Genomic DNA, 17162 nt, shown 5'->3' on the forward strand with positions numbered 1-17162 from the left:
AAAGGCGTTGCTACTTTGCCGGACACGCTGGATTGTTGCCCTCCCGCCCATTACTGACATTTGGACGGATATTCGAGTTTCCGGCCCTGAAGGTTCAGCGTCTCGTACACATAGGCCGAGACCGACACGCTCAGGACAGATTCAAGACCTACATTCGGCTGCAAGCGATATTCGAAGCATTCAAACCGTTGGAGGTGTTGAACGGACTGGTTGCTCCAATTTGGAAGTCGCGCCCGAGCAAAGCGCCTTCCCCAGATACACCCCGAATCACAGTCAACATCGTCAGCTTTATTCTACTCTGACTCCCCCTCCCGAGTCCTTTCCCTTCTTCCCGCTGCATTAGTCGACAACTTACGACTGCAATTTCGATCCCTTTTTGTCTCCATCCCGTGCCCGAACAATTTCGAGTGGCCTGCCACTGGGACTGGCTTGGCCTGACCTGATCTGAGCCGCAAAGCATGCCAGCTCCGTACGCTGACAACATGTACTCCGACATGGGCCACGACGCCGCCTCCGCTGCTGGTGACGACCATGAGAACCGTGATGAAGCCTTGTCACCCACTGACGGCTACTTCCACGCGTCGGAGTCCTCGGGCGCGGCGTCATCTTCTCACCATGTCCCCGACCGACCGTACCAGCAACACCCCGCCGTGACATGGCAGCAGCATCACCAGCTGCAGCGACCGCAACGCACATCATCCCATGTACCTGTCGTGCCCAATGTCCTTGTCGAAGATCCCACATTGCGGCATGAGAGCGCTGCAAAGGCAAAGGAGGCCGAAGAGGAGCGCTGGATAAATAACGGCGCCAGTCAGGCCTCTCCTGAAGCAGCCTTCACACCACACATGGGAAGCAACGTCATATCTCAAGGAATGCACCACGGTGCGTCTGCCTCCTTGGACACGTACATGGGCAATAACCAGACGACAACAGCTACGCCAGCTAGCCCTACAGTCGTCACCTCGCCCCTCCATCATCACAGGCGTAGCGTCGAAGAAGACGGCCCCCTTCTCTACACCGGCCACAGTACCCGTCTCCCCTATTCTCACACTCCCTTCGAGACAGCAGCTTCAGCAACGTCAACTTCCTTAAATCAGCCCACGCCTCAGTCTCAGACGCATCATCAGAACCATCTGGACGCGCCACCTGCCTACTCACCCTCTCCATCATCACCCTCGGCTGGCCATTCCCAAGACTACCGGACATTTGCACCTCCCTCATCTGGTAGCAACAACGTCAACCCGGACGTCAATCAGGACACAATGGGCATCCCTGAAGAACATCAGGCACTGCTGCCTCGTCAGCCTGAGTCTATGGGGGGCTCACCCAACGGCCCCCCTGCCTCTCGATGGCAGCGAGTTAAAAACGCTGTTCATTCTCCCAACACCAGAAAGAATATTCGAACACTTCTTGGCATTGCTGTCGTCTTATCTATTTTCTTTGCCATCTTTGGAAGTATATCTTTGAGCAGCGGCGGATCTCAACATTCCAAAGTGAGTAAAGCTTGAGCTTCATGTCGCAACGGCCTGTGCTGCCCAACCCTTTCACACGGCCAGTCAGTCATATTTCAGTTGTAAATGCAGCGATATGGGGTGTTACTACATTTGGCGCTCACATACAAGACCCAACTTCGACTTTGCCAAACCTGCCTATTTGTCCCTGAACACAAGCACACACAAGCACACCCACACCCACACATTGAAACACAAATCACCTACACAACTACATGTGGACATCATCCGTCCCGCCTCCGACCACATATGCTCATCATCACATAATTGCCTTGCTAACTGGCTCATTTGTCCGTCTCTAGATCCCTAAAATTATCGACAACGACCCAGTCAAAGAACCAGGCATGGGTGGCGAACGTGATCTTGAGTGGAGGCCCAGTGGTTCCTGCAGAAACACGCCTCACAAATTTGACAAGTCTATTACATCGCTTCAGTACGGCAGTGGCTTTTCTTTGGACATTGTACAGAGACTGGAGAGAAACGGCTACAGGGGAGGTCGTCAGCCTAATGTTTCTGGACAACTCTTACTTCGCCCAACCAAAGAATCAGGAGGCAGTGTCGAGATTGAGATCATCTCTAATGATGAGAGGCTAAGACCCAGTACCGAGATTCACGTGGACGATGGTCATCAATCCATCGAAATTATTTCTCCCCGGGCTCTTGACTGGTGGGACTACTCCGGTGCTACCCCTTGCATCCAAATGCGTGTCACTGTCTATGTGCCTCACAATGCCTATCTTGATAACCTTAAACTTGACCTTGTTCATCTTGACGTGGACATCATTGAGGGCCTTGTTATGGGCGTCGTGGACGGTCCCACCATTAAAACTGTTGTTGGCGACGTCAACACTCCCCGCGCCAGTAATATCGACGACGATGTCGCGCCATACTCGGTACAATCGCGACGAATCATCATTGAGACTGTCAGTGGCAACATCAAGGGCTGGTTCCCTCTCTATGATCTTCTTCAGGTCAAGTCTTCTTCTGGAGATGTTGAAGCCCAAGTTGCCCCCAAGGCTTCTGACAAGAAATCCGGCAACCAAGCTACGCTCAAGGTTGAATCAATCTCCGGGGATGTCAAACTTGAGGAGCCGTTGACATCTACTGTCAGGAGTGGAAAGCTAGGAAAGAAGATCCCACCCCGCGATTACCAGGTCGAGATTGGCACGACATCCGGAGGCATCACCGCCACCGTTGTCATGACATCTTCCGCCAAGATTGGCTCTGTTTCTGGCGACCTGAATCTCAACGTGCTGCCCTTGGTCACCAAGAGCTCCGATAAGACGAGCTTCAGCACTGACACCAAGAGCGGATTTACCAATGTCAATATTTACGAAGCGGTGGCAATGGAGCTATCTGACAACGCCAAGTCCCACGTAAAAGACTTTGAAATTCGCAGAACCGGCCGCCCAGCTCTCTACAACTTTGATAGCAAGCATTCTTCCATTAGTGGTGATTTCAAGCTTTACTATCCCGCTGCTTGGGTGGGGAAATTCCGCGCCGAGAGCATGTCTGGAGATATTTCCGTGTCTGGTCAAGGTGTCAGGATTACTCGACGAAGTCGTGGCTTCGGAAAGATTGTAGAGGGCGAAAAAGGCGATGGCGCGTCATTTATAAAGATGGGTACTGTGTCTGGCGCCGTGCGGCTTCAGGTTGGCAAGGAGTAGGTTGAAAACAAATCATGGTTAGGATTTGAAGTAATATGAATGGAAATTTGATACTGAAAGTGTACAGCACGTAGGTACTGCTGTATACACGATGATGTGGCAAGCATGGGAATATAGGAGCTATTGGTGTTGTCTATGAGATTAGTGTGGAATACCTAGTATCTTATGAAGTCGCAAGGCTTGTTGTACCTGGTGGTGAATCCAAATATGTCTTTGAGAGTTGTAAGCTGCGACTGCGTCATCATCAACGTAATGCCATTTCGGACATGAACATGGCACATCACCCGGTCACTACCAGCTGATCATCTCCAAGACTGACACCGCTCTCAAAACAAGAAATTAAACTGCAATTTGTGTCCCAATTATACTGTCATTATTCATGCATCTTCATAATCATATTCATATTCCTATCGCAGCTTTGCATCCCAATGCAGGCACAGCCCTCTATGTACATATACAGACATTGCTAAAGTGACATGGATAAAATGTAAAAAAAAATAGAAACAGAGATTCAGCCTGGAAAGGGTATCCTGGTAAGTAATTATAGCGTATGTAACAAATGTGCCCCTTGGGCAGCTGGTTACACTATTTTCATGCTGATGATATATATATCTGTCGTTAGGTTTGGATATAGAGATGCTGGCTACCCAAAAGTGGGAAAAGTAAAAGCAGCAAATGCAAGATCCTAAAAAAAAAGAGAGGGAAGAAGGCGAGCACTTGATCATCCGGGCATCTGATTAGCGATAGAGACGCCGGAATTATCCTTCTACAGGCCATGGGAGATCACGGTTGCCTACAGCCGTGCAAGTCAGGTAGCTTATTCCCTCAGAGGTCCTGCTCGGGCCGGCCAAGTCGAGCTCTAGCCCGCTTCCAAGAAGGGGACGAACAAGGTCTCGTGCCATGGCCTTCATTTCATCCATGCGTTTCTCGAACCGGCGTAGGTTGTCACGACGATACAGCTCCGGTGTGAGTTTCAAGAACCTCTTGCAGTCCTCATGGTTAAGAAATGTGCTTGGGTTTCCAGACCCCAGGGTCCGATAGGCCCGCCCAATAGAGGTCAGTGGTGGGACCGGCGGTGGTGGAGCGGGAGGGTTGTTGCTGCTTCGGCTGTTGCCATGTCGTTCAGGTGATGGCTGAGGAGATGTGTTATCCGCAAGCCATTGACGGAAGAGACTCACCACAAGCCAATCGAGGTAGTTGTTCCCAGGAGTGACACGCTCTCCTTTTGCACCGGTGAGAGTGAGCCGAAAGAGACGCCCCTCTACTCGGCTGATGATTTCCTCAAGCTCGTCTACTTTGTCCTCGATGATGTCGAGAACAACATCGGGAAGCGCAGCACGAATACTGCGCTCCCCCACCGGCCATTGGCCAACAACATGAATCAGGGCTTCCTGAAAAATAACTTTGCTTCGAGCAAGATACCCCAGGCGCAGGTACGAAATCGGGTATTTCGCGATTTGCTTCCATAGCCGGGATTGGAACTGAAGCAAGTGGTGGTCGACCCGAGGCCCGACCACGGCCAAAGCGTCGTACTGGTCAGCCAGAGCTAGGAGCGACTTGCACTGGACATAGGCATCTGCGACATTCACACCATCCAACACAGGGGAGTAGTTGTAAAATATGCGAAACAGGTTATCGTAGTCGCGTAGGAGGTCTTCGTCTTCCTGGGACATGCTGGGAGTCACCGCTAGGTTGGCAACAGAGCGCGAGAAGGAGACATGGTTGGTGGTGGGTGGGCCATGTTTTGATCGCGAAGCGGACTTGGTGTTCGACCCAGAAGCCGAGCCGAATAGTGAAGGAAATGACGGATGCGAGTCTTCTGACGGTGTTGTCTCTTCCTTTTGAACCAACATGGGAATATCGCCCTCGCCAACACCACTGTCTAGTTCATACCTCCACCTCTTTCTTGGGGCCGAACCACCAGATCCAGGAACACCACTAACAGCGAACCGGTCCGAGTCACTGCTGTCCAACGTAGACGGCGGCTCCTCACCGATACGGGCCAGTTCATTACCTCCCGCCAGCAGTGGCCGCGCTTTGGACCACTCCATGGAAGTACTCGCTTCGAAGAATCCACTACACCTTGTCAAGGTGTGCCGGTGTAGGAGGTAGCGTTGCGTAGTGGTGTCAGCACCTGCCCCGAGGCGGATGAGGATCTCGACATCGCCGCTGTGCGCAAAAACGGGAAATTCATTCTGAGGAGCATAGGAACGACCGCCAGTGTGTGAACGGTTGTATCGCTTGGTGCGGGAGAGCGATGGTCGCGAGACGACAGATGCAGAAGAATACTGGTGTCCACGACGTGATGAGACATTGGAAGCTGTGTTGGAGCCTGAAGAGGGCTGGTCTGGTTGGGACACCATGAGCGGCGACGGGCGACTGTATCTGTGTGTGATGGTGTGTGCGAAGATTCCAAAAGATGAGCTTAGGGGAGTCGCGCTCGGCGTTGTTGTGTGGTCATGACAGCCAGCATGAAGATGGTGGAGCAGTTGGCGCACCTCGGTCTGCAGGAACTTTCACGAACGCGACGGAGGGATGTACAGACAGCGGTTGTGAAATGAGCCCAGGCGAAGCTCGATGGTTGCACGGGTGCGTATAACGGCAAAATGACAATGCCGATGCTTGCGAAAGGGATAACGGCAGAGGCTGGACTGAGTCGGCAGGGAGGTGGAAATTGTAAGCTGCGATGCTCCAAGCGGGGGAGCTAGAACACACGCCGGTTTGCGAACAGAAGTCAAGCGACATGTGAGCCCCGTGTCTTGGGTGGCGGAAGGCTCGCGTCCTGCGTCTGCCTCTCGTGTGTATGCGCGCGTAGGGAGAGTGGTGTGCGGTGGTGTATGGTCGCTGGATGGCTAATGGGATGTCGGATGGTCGGTTGGAGTTTGATCTTGTCGGGGCAGCGAGCATTAGTATGACCGGCACCAACCGGCTTCGAGGTGCTCGTGGAGCTTGATGCACGCTTAATGCTCGTCCAAGGAATAGCGAGGCACACCAGACTCGACTTGCGAGTCGCCCAAGTGCAAAGCTGCGGCAACTAAACAGGGCAAGGCCCACAGATCACGGACTGGGTGCAGCCATGGCCCATGATGGCAAAGATGAGAGGAGGAGAGAAGAGAAGAGAAACGACTGCCTCGTGGTCCCAAACAGGGAACAGGGAATAACATAACAGGCCAACTTAAGTCAGGTCGTAACTGATTACAGGCAGGTAGTCTGGATTGGCAAGGAAGGACCGAGCTGGGTTGCTAGGCTCTGGAGCACGCTTTCGTGGCGAACAAATGGCAGGAGCGATGGAGATTGAGCGGCGAGCGAGCGGCCAGGCAACTGCCGTCAACACCTCTGCATGCGTGAGCTTGCCGGCCACAGTCGTGATGGTTTCATTCCAGCCGTTCCCTCCCATTTGTTCCCTTTGGCAGCTTTTGCCACACGAACGGGGCCACGCATCTACTGGCCCACAGTCTTTGCTTGGCCCGCCTGCCGCTGCAAGGTGCATCAAGCTGCATGCAAGTGCCTGTTGTCTGGTGGCCAATGGGTGCAGTCAGACTCGCTTTGCTTGTGAGGCCTCACGGAAGTGTGGACGAGAATCAACGTTGAGCATGGCTTTTGCAGTGACAACTACCGGACGGTGTCAGAGATGCAGCAGACGTGAGCAAAAGGGGGATTCTGGGAAAAATTCCTTGACTTGCTGACCATTATCATCTCATCCAATGCCAACACACGCGCCTCACCAGTCCTCCATATCTTGTGCCTTGTGACAACTTACACCTGACCCTCGTGCATGGCATCTTCCAGAGAGGCAAGGGGTAGCTACTGTGGCGCCCTGATCAGAGGCCAGACGCAAAGAACAAGGCGTGGACGGAGCATGCAATTCAGCTGACGCTGACTATGCAGGACTGCAAAGACTGGTCAACTGATATCCAGAGCTCAAGCTACTTGGTTGTGAGTACGGAGTAACAACTAGTCTGGGAGCTTAAGCGACATTCGGGGTCCTGACTTCTGGCTGGCCCCACACGACAAGGTCCATGTCCCAATGGTACCAGCGACGTTCAACGTCCAACCGCCAACTACCGTCCTCACACATCATATTTTCCCAGTAATGCCTTGCAGCCTCACATCTGGCCTGGCGAGGCCGCACTGACCAAACTCTGTCAACGGAATCCGGCTGTCAAATAGCTGTGACTCGACAACTTCGAACGCTGCCCACATTTCACAATTGCACCATTGCCGCAACCTGCGATGGAATGAGCGTTCCGACTCGCGTCCTTCATCATGGCGCCAAGCCCATCTCCTTGACGGAGTTTCGGGATGCTGTCGAGGCCGTCTGTCCTCCACGCTTCCCAGCAGTCCGATATGCACGACCGCGGCGAGTTGGTATGCCATCTTCCTCCAAACATGGCCAAACATGAAATGCTAACTGGTCTTTGGCAGCCCTTGCCATCAGCGGCGGTGTGGATTCCATGGCCATGGCCTTCCTCTTCTCCAACCTCATAAGAGCACACCGAGGCATCAAAATTGCAGACAATCCGACCGAAAGTGCTTTTGGCGTCATTGTTGATCATAGATTGAGACCAGGGAGCACGCTCGAGGCAGTCAAGGTGGCACAGGAGCTCAAGAAGCTGGGTCTCAAAGCAGTCACTAAGCCTCTCAACTGGAAGGATGTAAGCCGACATGGCCAAGATCCGAGTAGTCTCCCAAACATGGAGAGTGTTGCGCGAACAATGCGGTACCGCATGCTTGGGTCAACTTGCCGCTACCTCAATGCCACCAGTTTATTCTTTGCCCACCATCGGGACGACCAGTACGAAACTGTTCTCATGCGTTACATGAGTGGCCATCAATATCGTGGGTTCCAGGGGATACGAGAGGCCAATGCCATCCCGGAGTGCTACGATTTGCATGGCGTCTACAAGAGCGGCTTGTTGGATGATCAGTCGGCCCAACATCCGTATTTAAGCTTCAAACCCCCCAACAAGGAAATGAAGCGCCTGAGGTGGATGATGAAGGATGATTGGGAAATCCAGCCTTGGGACCGACTGAAGCACTATCTTGGTATTAATGATTTGTCAGCCCACTTTCCAGGTCACATCATACGCGATGTAGACTCGCGTGTGCCGTACTTGACCCCATTAAACTGCGAAGATGGTGGCATCACGATATACCGACCGCTCCTGGAGTTTGATAAGGATAGGCTCATTGCCACCTGTGAGGCCAACAAGATCAAGTGGTTCGAAGACCCAACAAATGCTGACCCGACTCTCACGCCGAGAAATGCCATTCGACACATGAATCATAGCCTACTTCCACCTGAACTCCGCAAGGAAGCAATCCTCGACATGTCGCGAGAAGCGAAGCGTCGTACAAGGCTGGAAGAAGCTGAGGCGCGACGCTGGTTGATGCGTGAAGCTGTCATACATGATTTTGACCCAAACGCAGGCACGCTACTTATTGAACTTGCGTCGTTCAGGTCGAACAACGCACATTGGCGGCGTCTCTTTTCTAAGCCAAGAGATGAGGCTCGCAAACCCCATTCGCGACTCATTGCAGCCATCGCTATCCGCAAACTGGTTGAATTCGTCACCCCGGACATGAGTGTCCCTCCGTTAGCGAACCTAGACAATGTCATTGACCGACTCTTTCCAGAGCTTGCTTCTCAGCCAGACTTATCGCTACCAAAGGCATTCACTATCGCCGGCGTCGTCTTTGACCCCATTGTCGGCCCCGCATCAACCAAATGGTTCCTATCGCGAGCTCCCTATTCATCCATAAAACCGTTACCAGAGCGAAAACTCCCCGGCTATCTCAATTATCGTATCACCCCCTTAGTCAGTGAAATACACGACCAACCTTCTCGCCATTGTCACTGGCGCACCTGGAAAACCGCCAAGCTCTGGGATGGTCGATACTGGATCCGAGTGAGTGCCTGCGTGCCGGCAAGATTCCACATCCTGCCTCTCCTACCGCACCATGCGAAGCCTTTCCGGAAAGCACTGCCGCCGAGGCAACGTTCACGGCTAGAGCAGATCCTCAAGTATTACGCCCCAGGGAAGATTCGATACTCCTTACCCGCGCTGTATAGTGTTGAGGCAACAAAAGCAGAGGACGGGGCTACTCCGACTTTGACATTACTTGCACTCCCTAGTTTGGGGATTCATATACCCGGCTTAGAGCGATGGGTTAGGTATGAAGCAAGGTATAGATGGATTGATGCATCACTGCTTGGACTAAAGAAGAGAGGGGCGCAGGCCCCCATGCCGATGTATCATCGGCCATGGACGAGATCAAGGAGATTGCGGAGGCAGAGGGTGACGGCATTTAATGCGAAAAGGGCACAAAGTGCGTTGTAGGGATAATGTATTCAGAAAGAACCTCTCAATAGGACGATCAGCATACTCATTAACTTATATTAGTTTCTTTCGTAGCCATACATGAAGTAGCATAAGAACTGGGGACGTGTCGAAAAGTCGATTGAGAACTTTGAACACCGCCGGCCCAGAGACTAGTTTTGGTGGCATGAGAGCTGGATTATCAGGATTGTGAGCCCCGCGAATGTTCTCGTTGTAGGACGGCCCAAAAAAAAAACGAAGCAACTCTCTAAACCCCTCCCATACGCAGAAACAACTACTCTCGAGGCCTTGTAACTGCACGTCTAGCAAATATGCTGTTTATAGGGCGATTTGCTGATTGGGTCGAAGTTGGCCAACTTGGAAAGGGTGTAATAGCAGATTTTCAATTGCCACTTTGGTTCGACAAGTCTCATCAATCTCATGATTCTAAGCACAGCAGATATCCCAACAAGTACTGTGGAAGAAGTCGGTTAACCCTGCCCATGCTAGGCTGCGTACACTAGTGTGCCAGGGTATACAAGTTTGACCAAACTGGGTTTCTGTGGCATCGTTTCCCTCAAATCTGGAGAGAGACACTGGCCAAAACTGCGTAGGTATTGTACGTGCTAGATCGTGGGGTTGGCAGAGTGGTGGCATTCCTACTTACCAAGGAAGGGTTGTCTAATCCCCTCTGGTGTGTTAAGGCTCCAGTCAGGTCTCTGTAGGGATGGGTATCCAATTAGAAGCTAGATTCTAAAGGGTACATAGATCTGCTAATGAAAGAGGTGATAATATAAGTTACTATAAGAATGCTTAATACAAATCGCTACATCATAATGTGCTACAATCTAGGTGCTATTAAAGTTATCCGAGGTCACTAGCTGCCTGCAGGGGTACTGTGGGACCGGTGACCCCACTTGAGCCTCAACACACCAGAGGGGATAGTCAGTACTTAAGATAGTTTTAACTAACATCCTCCAACAAAGGCCAATAAAGGCCGGGTAGCTCAATGGTAGAGCGTCTGACTTCGAAGCGATCCAGTATCATTAAAGTATCATTATCCCGGAGTCAGAAGGTGTAGGTTCGAGTCCTGCCCTGGCTAAATATTTTTTTTCGTTCCGTGTAAATCAAGTGTTGCTATGCTGAACAAGCTGGTTCGACGTGTGGTATCATCAGGGACGAATCCTGTTAACAGGTGAGTCGGCAAAAACGGCAAACTCTGTAGATTGGGGACGAGTTTTTAATTAAGAAAAAAAAAGCAGGAACCAAATTTCATAATGGCTTTGTTTGCCCTGAATTTTCTACGGGCGCGTACCTGCTCGATTTGACGTTGACATTCTTCGGTGCCATCAGCATTTTCGCCATGCCGTGGCCCTGTCGCCACCGAGGCGAACAAGGCCACCACGACCAATGGTGTCAATGTTCATGCGTGTACTGCGTGCAGCAGGGATACTAATGGAGATGGCTGCCTGCCAAGCAGCCAGTTGATTGCAGGGGGCCATGATCGAATTGGAAGTTTGTGTGTTGCAATTGTCTTACGCCCACAGAGTGAGGCGACTCGTGTCACGGCAAGTTTCGTTGGTACGCTGTCGAGGCGGCCAGGCTTTTCTCAAAACGCTTCGCCCCTGAAAAGCAGAGCCTTCCACGCAACAGAAAAGGCACAAAAAGTCAACACCATCACCTGTTAAAACGTATGGCTAGTATCAATGCTGAGATACAAACAAACAATCTGGAGTATCGTGAGAAACCCAATCCCCCGCTTACCTGGCAACTAGGCCTCGGCGGCCGCGCCTGCCTGCACAATCTACTTGACCGCTCCGCCCTTTCCCATCCCTTCGAGCCAAGCCTCATCCCCGTCGAAACAAAAAGAATGAAAGAAAAGACGCTAAGAAACGAAAAATGTTTCATTCTTTCTTGCCAACTCGACAAACCTCCAACAGGACGAACCGAGCAATACACCACTCGTCACGCTTGCTTATACTCTTGCCGTTCGGTGTCAGGAGGGTCTTATCGCCGTGGTCTTCTGCTTGTCGGACAGTGCCGCCAGATGATATGAACCAACATCCCAACCCTCGAAGAATCAAACGCCAAAATTCAAATAACGAGCTGCGAAAAAGTCGACGACAGAAGCCGAGATCCCAAACCCCATCTCGTGAAAGTCCCAGTCAACCGACCCATGGGGTCAGCCCTGCCTAGACGTGTTGCAAGCCTCACTTTTGCCCCAGATTTGTCGAGTTTCAGGCCTACCCGACTCGCCATCAACCATTAGTGGAGAATTTGCAACAAATAGCTTCGACACCACCGATCCCGGATTCGGCCGGGTTTGCCGCGGTTGAGCTAGGCGAACATGGTGGGGGAGTCCGGAGCTGTTACCGAAACATGCAACGCATCCAAGTCCAGTCCGTCTGTCGCCCGGCCGCGAAGAACAACCACATCCGATGCCAACACGCGCTGCCTGCAAGTGAGCGACATATCCCTAAGCCCGTTGAAGCAGCAAAGAGTCAGAAAATGGAAAACGAAACAGCATAATTGACCGAACTAGTGCGCTACGGCACTGCTGGGAGCGAATCAATTACCTTGACGGCTTTTGCAGTATCCTGTCAGTATCGTTTAACGCCTTCGACAGGTTGATCTGGCATGCTCCACGTGGACCTCACCCGGTCTTTCTCGGACCCCGAAACGCAAGTCGCGCGGTAAATGATGGTTCGGAAACTCTCTTTGCGACCTATTCCATTCAAATGTCGATTCATCAATCAAGTGCCGCTTGTATATATGATCAAGGAAGTAGAAGTCTGGCCGAATATTTGCTGCTGTCATTCCCTCATCAAAATGGCCAGCAATATGGTACAGTCTCTGACGAAAACACATCTCTTCTCTTTGGTTCGAAGGAGACCCAAACGTGTAGGTGTCGCAAAACCAGCAAATGCTGAATTTGGGACAGCACCAGTTCAGATGCTCGCCTATTATGTGGTGGATCCACAAGTTTACTTTGTTCGAGGGGAAGACTACATCGCAGCCAGAGAAGTTCTTGAATTCGCACGGTAAATTTGTCGGAATGGGATCCGGCACCGCGGGACGGTGACGCCCTACCATTTCTGGACCATATAAAGGTGGAGGGGCCGTGGCGCTGGTACATACTGATGAACGATCAAATGCGTCAAAAGCTGAGCTCATTCGCGTCGCACTGGTCGCCAACGATGGAGCGCGCTCGGTGTGGGCCTCTCCCAGAGGTCGTTGTTCCTCAATGAGTAGCTCCTGGGGATAGTATTGTCCGCCACCATGGCCAAAGCCGAGAAACTGATGGGTATCGCGACTCCTTTGTACTCGGCCCACTAGTTCGTCAATCTCTCCTGGATCGAAGGCCATGATGTGGATTCCGGCTGTCGCCCTAGCGTTGCGCGACGACAAAGAGTGGGGTATCAGATACGAATCAAAGTCCTACCGGGAGTAGGACTGATGGTGAGCAGAAGGGAGAGTCGGTATATTTCGCAGCCCGGAGTTCTTCTACTCCTGATGGTTTGCTTCGGAATGAAATACCAAGCCGTGGATGTGTAGACAGATGTGTGCTCGGGTTTCGTTGATGATTTGGTGCGGGATGATTGACCTTTCTAGGTCCACCGCTATGTTGGTGCGCGCAGTGCTCCCGCCGATCAGTCTAGACCAGAGGCCAGGGTTACCAGAGACGGCGGAACTTTTCTTTTTGGCAGATCGACCCGTTGGATCGTCCTAGCTCGCAGAATCTGAGCAATACGAATAGTCCAAGAGGACCACCTGCCAGACGAATATCTCAACTCAACCTGTGAGGGTTGAACAACGCAAGAAAAAAAAAAAAAGCCCCCGGCGGCAAACCTGGATGATATGTGGTGGGGGGCTTTGCCAGCTTTTCTCACCCACCTTTGGCCATTCTCTTGACCAAGTACATGCAACGGTCTGAAGCTCGTCTCTCTGGTGGAGCGAGTACCGTTTTGGGAGAAGAAAGAGACGCATCCGGTATTTTACTGAAATGAAGCCCTGGTCGCGATATCGGAGGAGACATACACCACACCAAATGACCAAAGGCTTTCGTCGCAGTCAACCGGATATCCGCCCCAAATGCTATGAGCAGGCACAGGAAGCATCTCCTATAGCTGTCAAATCAAGCACTCACACAGAAACGTGTGCTATTCGGAACCAAGTTGTGTCACAGAAGACATATCATGTTTGCTCTACCACAATGGCTTCGTAGCCCCGGTGTGATGTCTGTGCCACCACCAATTCATCCCATGCCCAGGAAAAGGGGAACGGCGAATTACAGAGTACGCCCTCACCGAATCTACCAGCCCGGTGCCATGCGGTGCCTGCTTTCCAACATATTTATAAAAGTCATGTCAAGTCCTTGTGAGAGTGGAGGGTGGCCAGTGCGCCAGGTATTGGAAAACAACAAAGGCAGTTGAACAAACACACCAAGGCAATCTCTGGGCCGCCAACGCCACAGACGTCTCCAAAAGGGCGCTATGGAGAGTCATGGGTCTGAATCGATTTTCGGGCAGGCTGAGTTTGGCGATGAAGTACGGAGGAGTAGAAGTGATTTCTGAACCGCCATGTCGCATTGGCAAGGGTTCCGAGCTCGGGCCAGACTGTGATTGGGCTTGGCTGGCTGACCAGCAAAGAGCTGCCACGGCGCAAGTTCAAAAGCTGCCCAGTTGAGTAGAGAGCGGGGAGAGAGGTATGAGGGGGAGCGCGCAGACCCGGAGAGATGAGGCTCAAGCAGCACCCGGGGGCACCCCTGCTCTCGAGGTAGAGGTAGTGGCCCCGCTGCAGGCGCCGTGGATGAGGATTCTTGGCCTCGTTATGTCAAATCAGACATCAGGGAGTTTGGTGAGAGGGTATGCTCGCTCTATTGGCGGCTCAACAAGGTGTTTCTTCAACTGTAGTAGTCCGCTTCAAAGTTGCTGTCGCACCTGTGAGCGCGGCGAATCCTCGAAGCCTGTTTCTGAAGCCAAGAAGCGCTTTCCAAAAGTATTACTTGCGTTGTTCATGATTCCCATGGAGCCAATTTCCTGGGGCAAATTATATATATATGTCTATAACTGGCTGTGCGCCGTGACCACGATTTGGAAGTCTGCTCAAACTCAAAACAGGATATTCGACTTGGCTAGAAGACCGTTGTCTTGCTCACGTGCAGGTGAAGTTTTTTCGGGCCGCTCACGCTGATATCAATCCACATTATGCTGCTGGTCTGGTTGTAGACGATAGCAGAGGATATTTTATCGAACGTCTAGAGTATGACGCGAACGCTAGTAGCGTTGAAGGCTTGGCATTGAGTTTGGAAGTTGGCTTTTGAAGCTTGCTTGTCGGAAAGACCCACAATGATGCATCTTTTTCCCCAATGTCAGCAGAAAAGAAGACATGGAAGGAGAGCGATGCTCGGGTAATAGATGGATGGGGCCGCTTCAGTCGAGCCGGACAAGACGTTATTGTGTGCGGACTGGTACATACGGAGACGACTCCACGATTCGGCAGTCGGCACGGTGGAGCCGATGAGATGTCTGAGGTCTCGTCTGGCGCAAGTGTCATCTGGTACTTTGTGCGGTGCCGAGTCGGCGAGCCTGCCAGAGAAATGGATCTGGTCATGGCCGCAGTGTTGCCTATAATATGCTAGCTAGCGACTGGGTGTATTGGCGTCTGGTCCAGTCCAGCAGGTCAAAATACATCTTGCCCGAGTTTTCCACGCGTTCATGGGCCAGCTGGGATCCCCCGCGTTTGTGTCTGGATGGCGAAGCAATGCCGCGTGGAGCCTGTGAAGGTGCTGGCAAATGAAGATTGACCGCGGAGTGGGCAGATGCTCCGGCCGGTTGAGACGGGGGCTGAAGGTCACGAGCGCGTGATGCGATACGAGGATGCTTGTCGTCTACTATTTGTAACACCAGTTTAACCCGTCGACGGGACGCCAGCTGTGCGCCAGCAGTGCGCCAGCTGTGTGCTGGTTGTACGCCAATCCCGTCCAAGAAACTGCACAAGTTGCATGCCAACCTGGGAAGGTACGTTCAAGACGGGCCCGAGCTCAAAATATTGCGTCCTGTTTCGTAGTTGCCTGCCAGACGATTCCATCTTGGTATGAACCCATATCGATATCCAACACGCCTCTTTTGTCAACAGAGCGCTACCGAGTACTGCTCAAACACAACGCTCCGTCGAGAGCCCGCCGCCAAGACTCGAGAGTGAAGCCAACACCAAGAAATAGAACAGCCACTCGGGACCTGTCATCGTGTCGAGTCCCGAGTGCGTACCAGATGATGACACCGTCGCTGCCCGTCCCAGTTACCGTCGCCACTAACCGCTGCCTCCACAAGCGCGACGACTACGACGGGCCCAACCTTGCCGTGCTCATCCCCGTCATCGTCATCCTCACCCTCATAGCCGTCTTCTTCTTTGGCTGGCTAGGCGTGCCTTGGCCCAAAATCATGGCATGGTGGAAGCGCAAGCGCTCGCGCACAGCCGCGACCTCCAAGGACCACCACGACCACGACCAAGAGTTGCAACACCAAAGCCCATCTGGCCGCGCCGAGCCGCAGCCGCAACCGCAACCGCAACCGCAGCCGGGCTCGCGCCTGTCCTACGCAAAGGCCTTTGAGCGGAGCCACATCGATGCTCTCAAGCTGCCCAGCGTTGGCGCCGACCCCAAGCCCAAGACTGCCAAGGAACCCAGCAAGCGCGTCATGGAGGGAGAAGAGGCAAATCGCCCACCTACTCGAGCGTCGACCGAGGCGCCGCCAAGCGGTTCCCTCACCCCCGACTTGTCCGCGGGCCAGATGACGCCCGGGCAGCAGAGCACGCTCAGTGCCGTGCCCGAGAGGAGAGCCTCGCCCTGGGACCCTACGAGAAACCCCGATTGAGGGTTCCTTGGGTCCCTGTCGTGAGAGACTACCGGAGGAGTCCCTTGTAGGACTGATACGAACCTTGGACTCTGGCTGTCCTTATCATCTCTGACCTTGGCCTCGAATACATCTATCCAACCACGTCAAGTCTGGCCCCCTGGTTCGGAAAAGATGCCCGAACAACTACAGCAAATAGTGTGCCCGAGCGAGAAATTCCTGTTCTTCAGCACCCTGCAATGATACCCCTTGCTATCCCGGGGAACGCACCAGCCCCAAAAGACCAGTGTAGTTGCGGCAAAATTACAAATCGTATGCGCAAAGTGCGGCCTCGAAGAGTTTGGCGAACACAGCCCCAGGATCTCCTTGGAGCAAAAGAGCGGAGCGTGCGGATTTTCAGACAGGGAGGGTAGCGGCGATCTTTGGGCATATTTGGCCATGGAGAATTGAAATCCCCCCCTTCAGGCCGTAGGAAACATGGCAGATATTCTCGTCGATATCGCAAAACGACTCTAGTTCTCAAACTGCTCGGGGGGCTGGCGGAGAAGCCGCTTGATATGGCCAAACGCCCTTGTCCCCCGCAATAATCAAGACGCCAGTTCACAACTTTGACCTAATAACAGAGCAAACATTGTTTCACGGTAGAAAACTCCGCAAGCTGAACGGCAAACAAATTGCCTTGTCTTTGATATATCCAAGCGTAAATAAAATCTATCGCTATGAACCCCAACGCCTTCTCTGCCATGCGTGAAAAAAAAAATCAAAAAAGTCTACCATGAGCCAGTACCGTGAAATTCACCCCTTCTCGCC

At 52.5% G+C, this 17162-nt stretch overlaps 5 protein-coding genes and 1 non-coding gene across 6 annotated transcripts; 4 read left to right on the forward strand and 2 right to left on the reverse strand.

Moving 5' to 3' along the window:
• Positions 1-494: 494 nt before the first annotated feature.
• Positions 495-3178, forward strand: G6M90_00g008520 (uncharacterized protein; the record flags this gene model as incomplete). Its single annotated transcript, XM_014694170.2, has 2 exons — positions 495-1493; positions 1814-3178. The coding sequence occupies 2 exons, from the start codon at positions 495-497 to the stop codon at positions 3176-3178; spliced, it is 2364 nt and encodes a 787-aa protein (XP_014549656.2).
• A 758-nt stretch (positions 3179-3936) lies between these two features.
• Positions 3937-5541, reverse strand: G6M90_00g008530 (uncharacterized protein; the record flags this gene model as incomplete). Its single annotated transcript, XM_014694169.1, has 1 exon — positions 3937-5541. One exon carries the CDS (start codon positions 5539-5541, stop codon positions 3937-3939), a length of 1605 nt encoding a protein of 534 aa, XP_014549655.1.
• Positions 5542-7416: 1875 nt separating this feature from the next.
• On the forward strand, positions 7417-9491 carry G6M90_00g008540 (uncharacterized protein; the record flags this gene model as incomplete). Its single annotated transcript, XM_014694168.1, has 3 exons — positions 7417-7546; positions 7604-9353; positions 9410-9491. 3 exons carry the CDS (start codon positions 7417-7419, stop codon positions 9489-9491), a joined length of 1962 nt encoding a protein of 653 aa, XP_014549654.1.
• Positions 9492-10493: 1002 nt separating this feature from the next.
• Positions 10494-10600, forward strand: G6M90_tRNA00000003. The gene has a single exon. It is a non-coding gene; the product is annotated as a tRNA-Arg (tRNA).
• Positions 10601-12108: 1508 nt separating this feature from the next.
• G6M90_00g008550 (uncharacterized protein) lies at positions 12109-12864 on the reverse strand (the record flags this gene model as incomplete). The annotated part of the gene is made up of 1 exon (XM_066129652.1): positions 12109-12864. The coding sequence occupies one exon, from the start codon at positions 12862-12864 to the stop codon at positions 12109-12111; it is 756 nt and encodes a 251-aa protein (XP_065985913.1).
• A 2909-nt stretch (positions 12865-15773) lies between these two features.
• On the forward strand, positions 15774-16373 carry G6M90_00g008560 (uncharacterized protein; the record flags this gene model as incomplete). The annotated part of the gene is made up of 1 exon (XM_014694167.2): positions 15774-16373. The coding sequence occupies one exon, from the start codon at positions 15774-15776 to the stop codon at positions 16371-16373; it is 600 nt and encodes a 199-aa protein (XP_014549653.2).
• Between the last annotated feature and the right edge of the window lie 789 nt (positions 16374-17162).

The sequence above is a fragment of the Metarhizium brunneum genome, chromosome 1 (assembly GCF_013426205.1).
Source record: "Metarhizium brunneum chromosome 1, complete sequence".
NCBI classification, from domain to species: Eukaryota; Fungi; Ascomycota; class Sordariomycetes; order Hypocreales; family Clavicipitaceae; genus Metarhizium; species Metarhizium brunneum.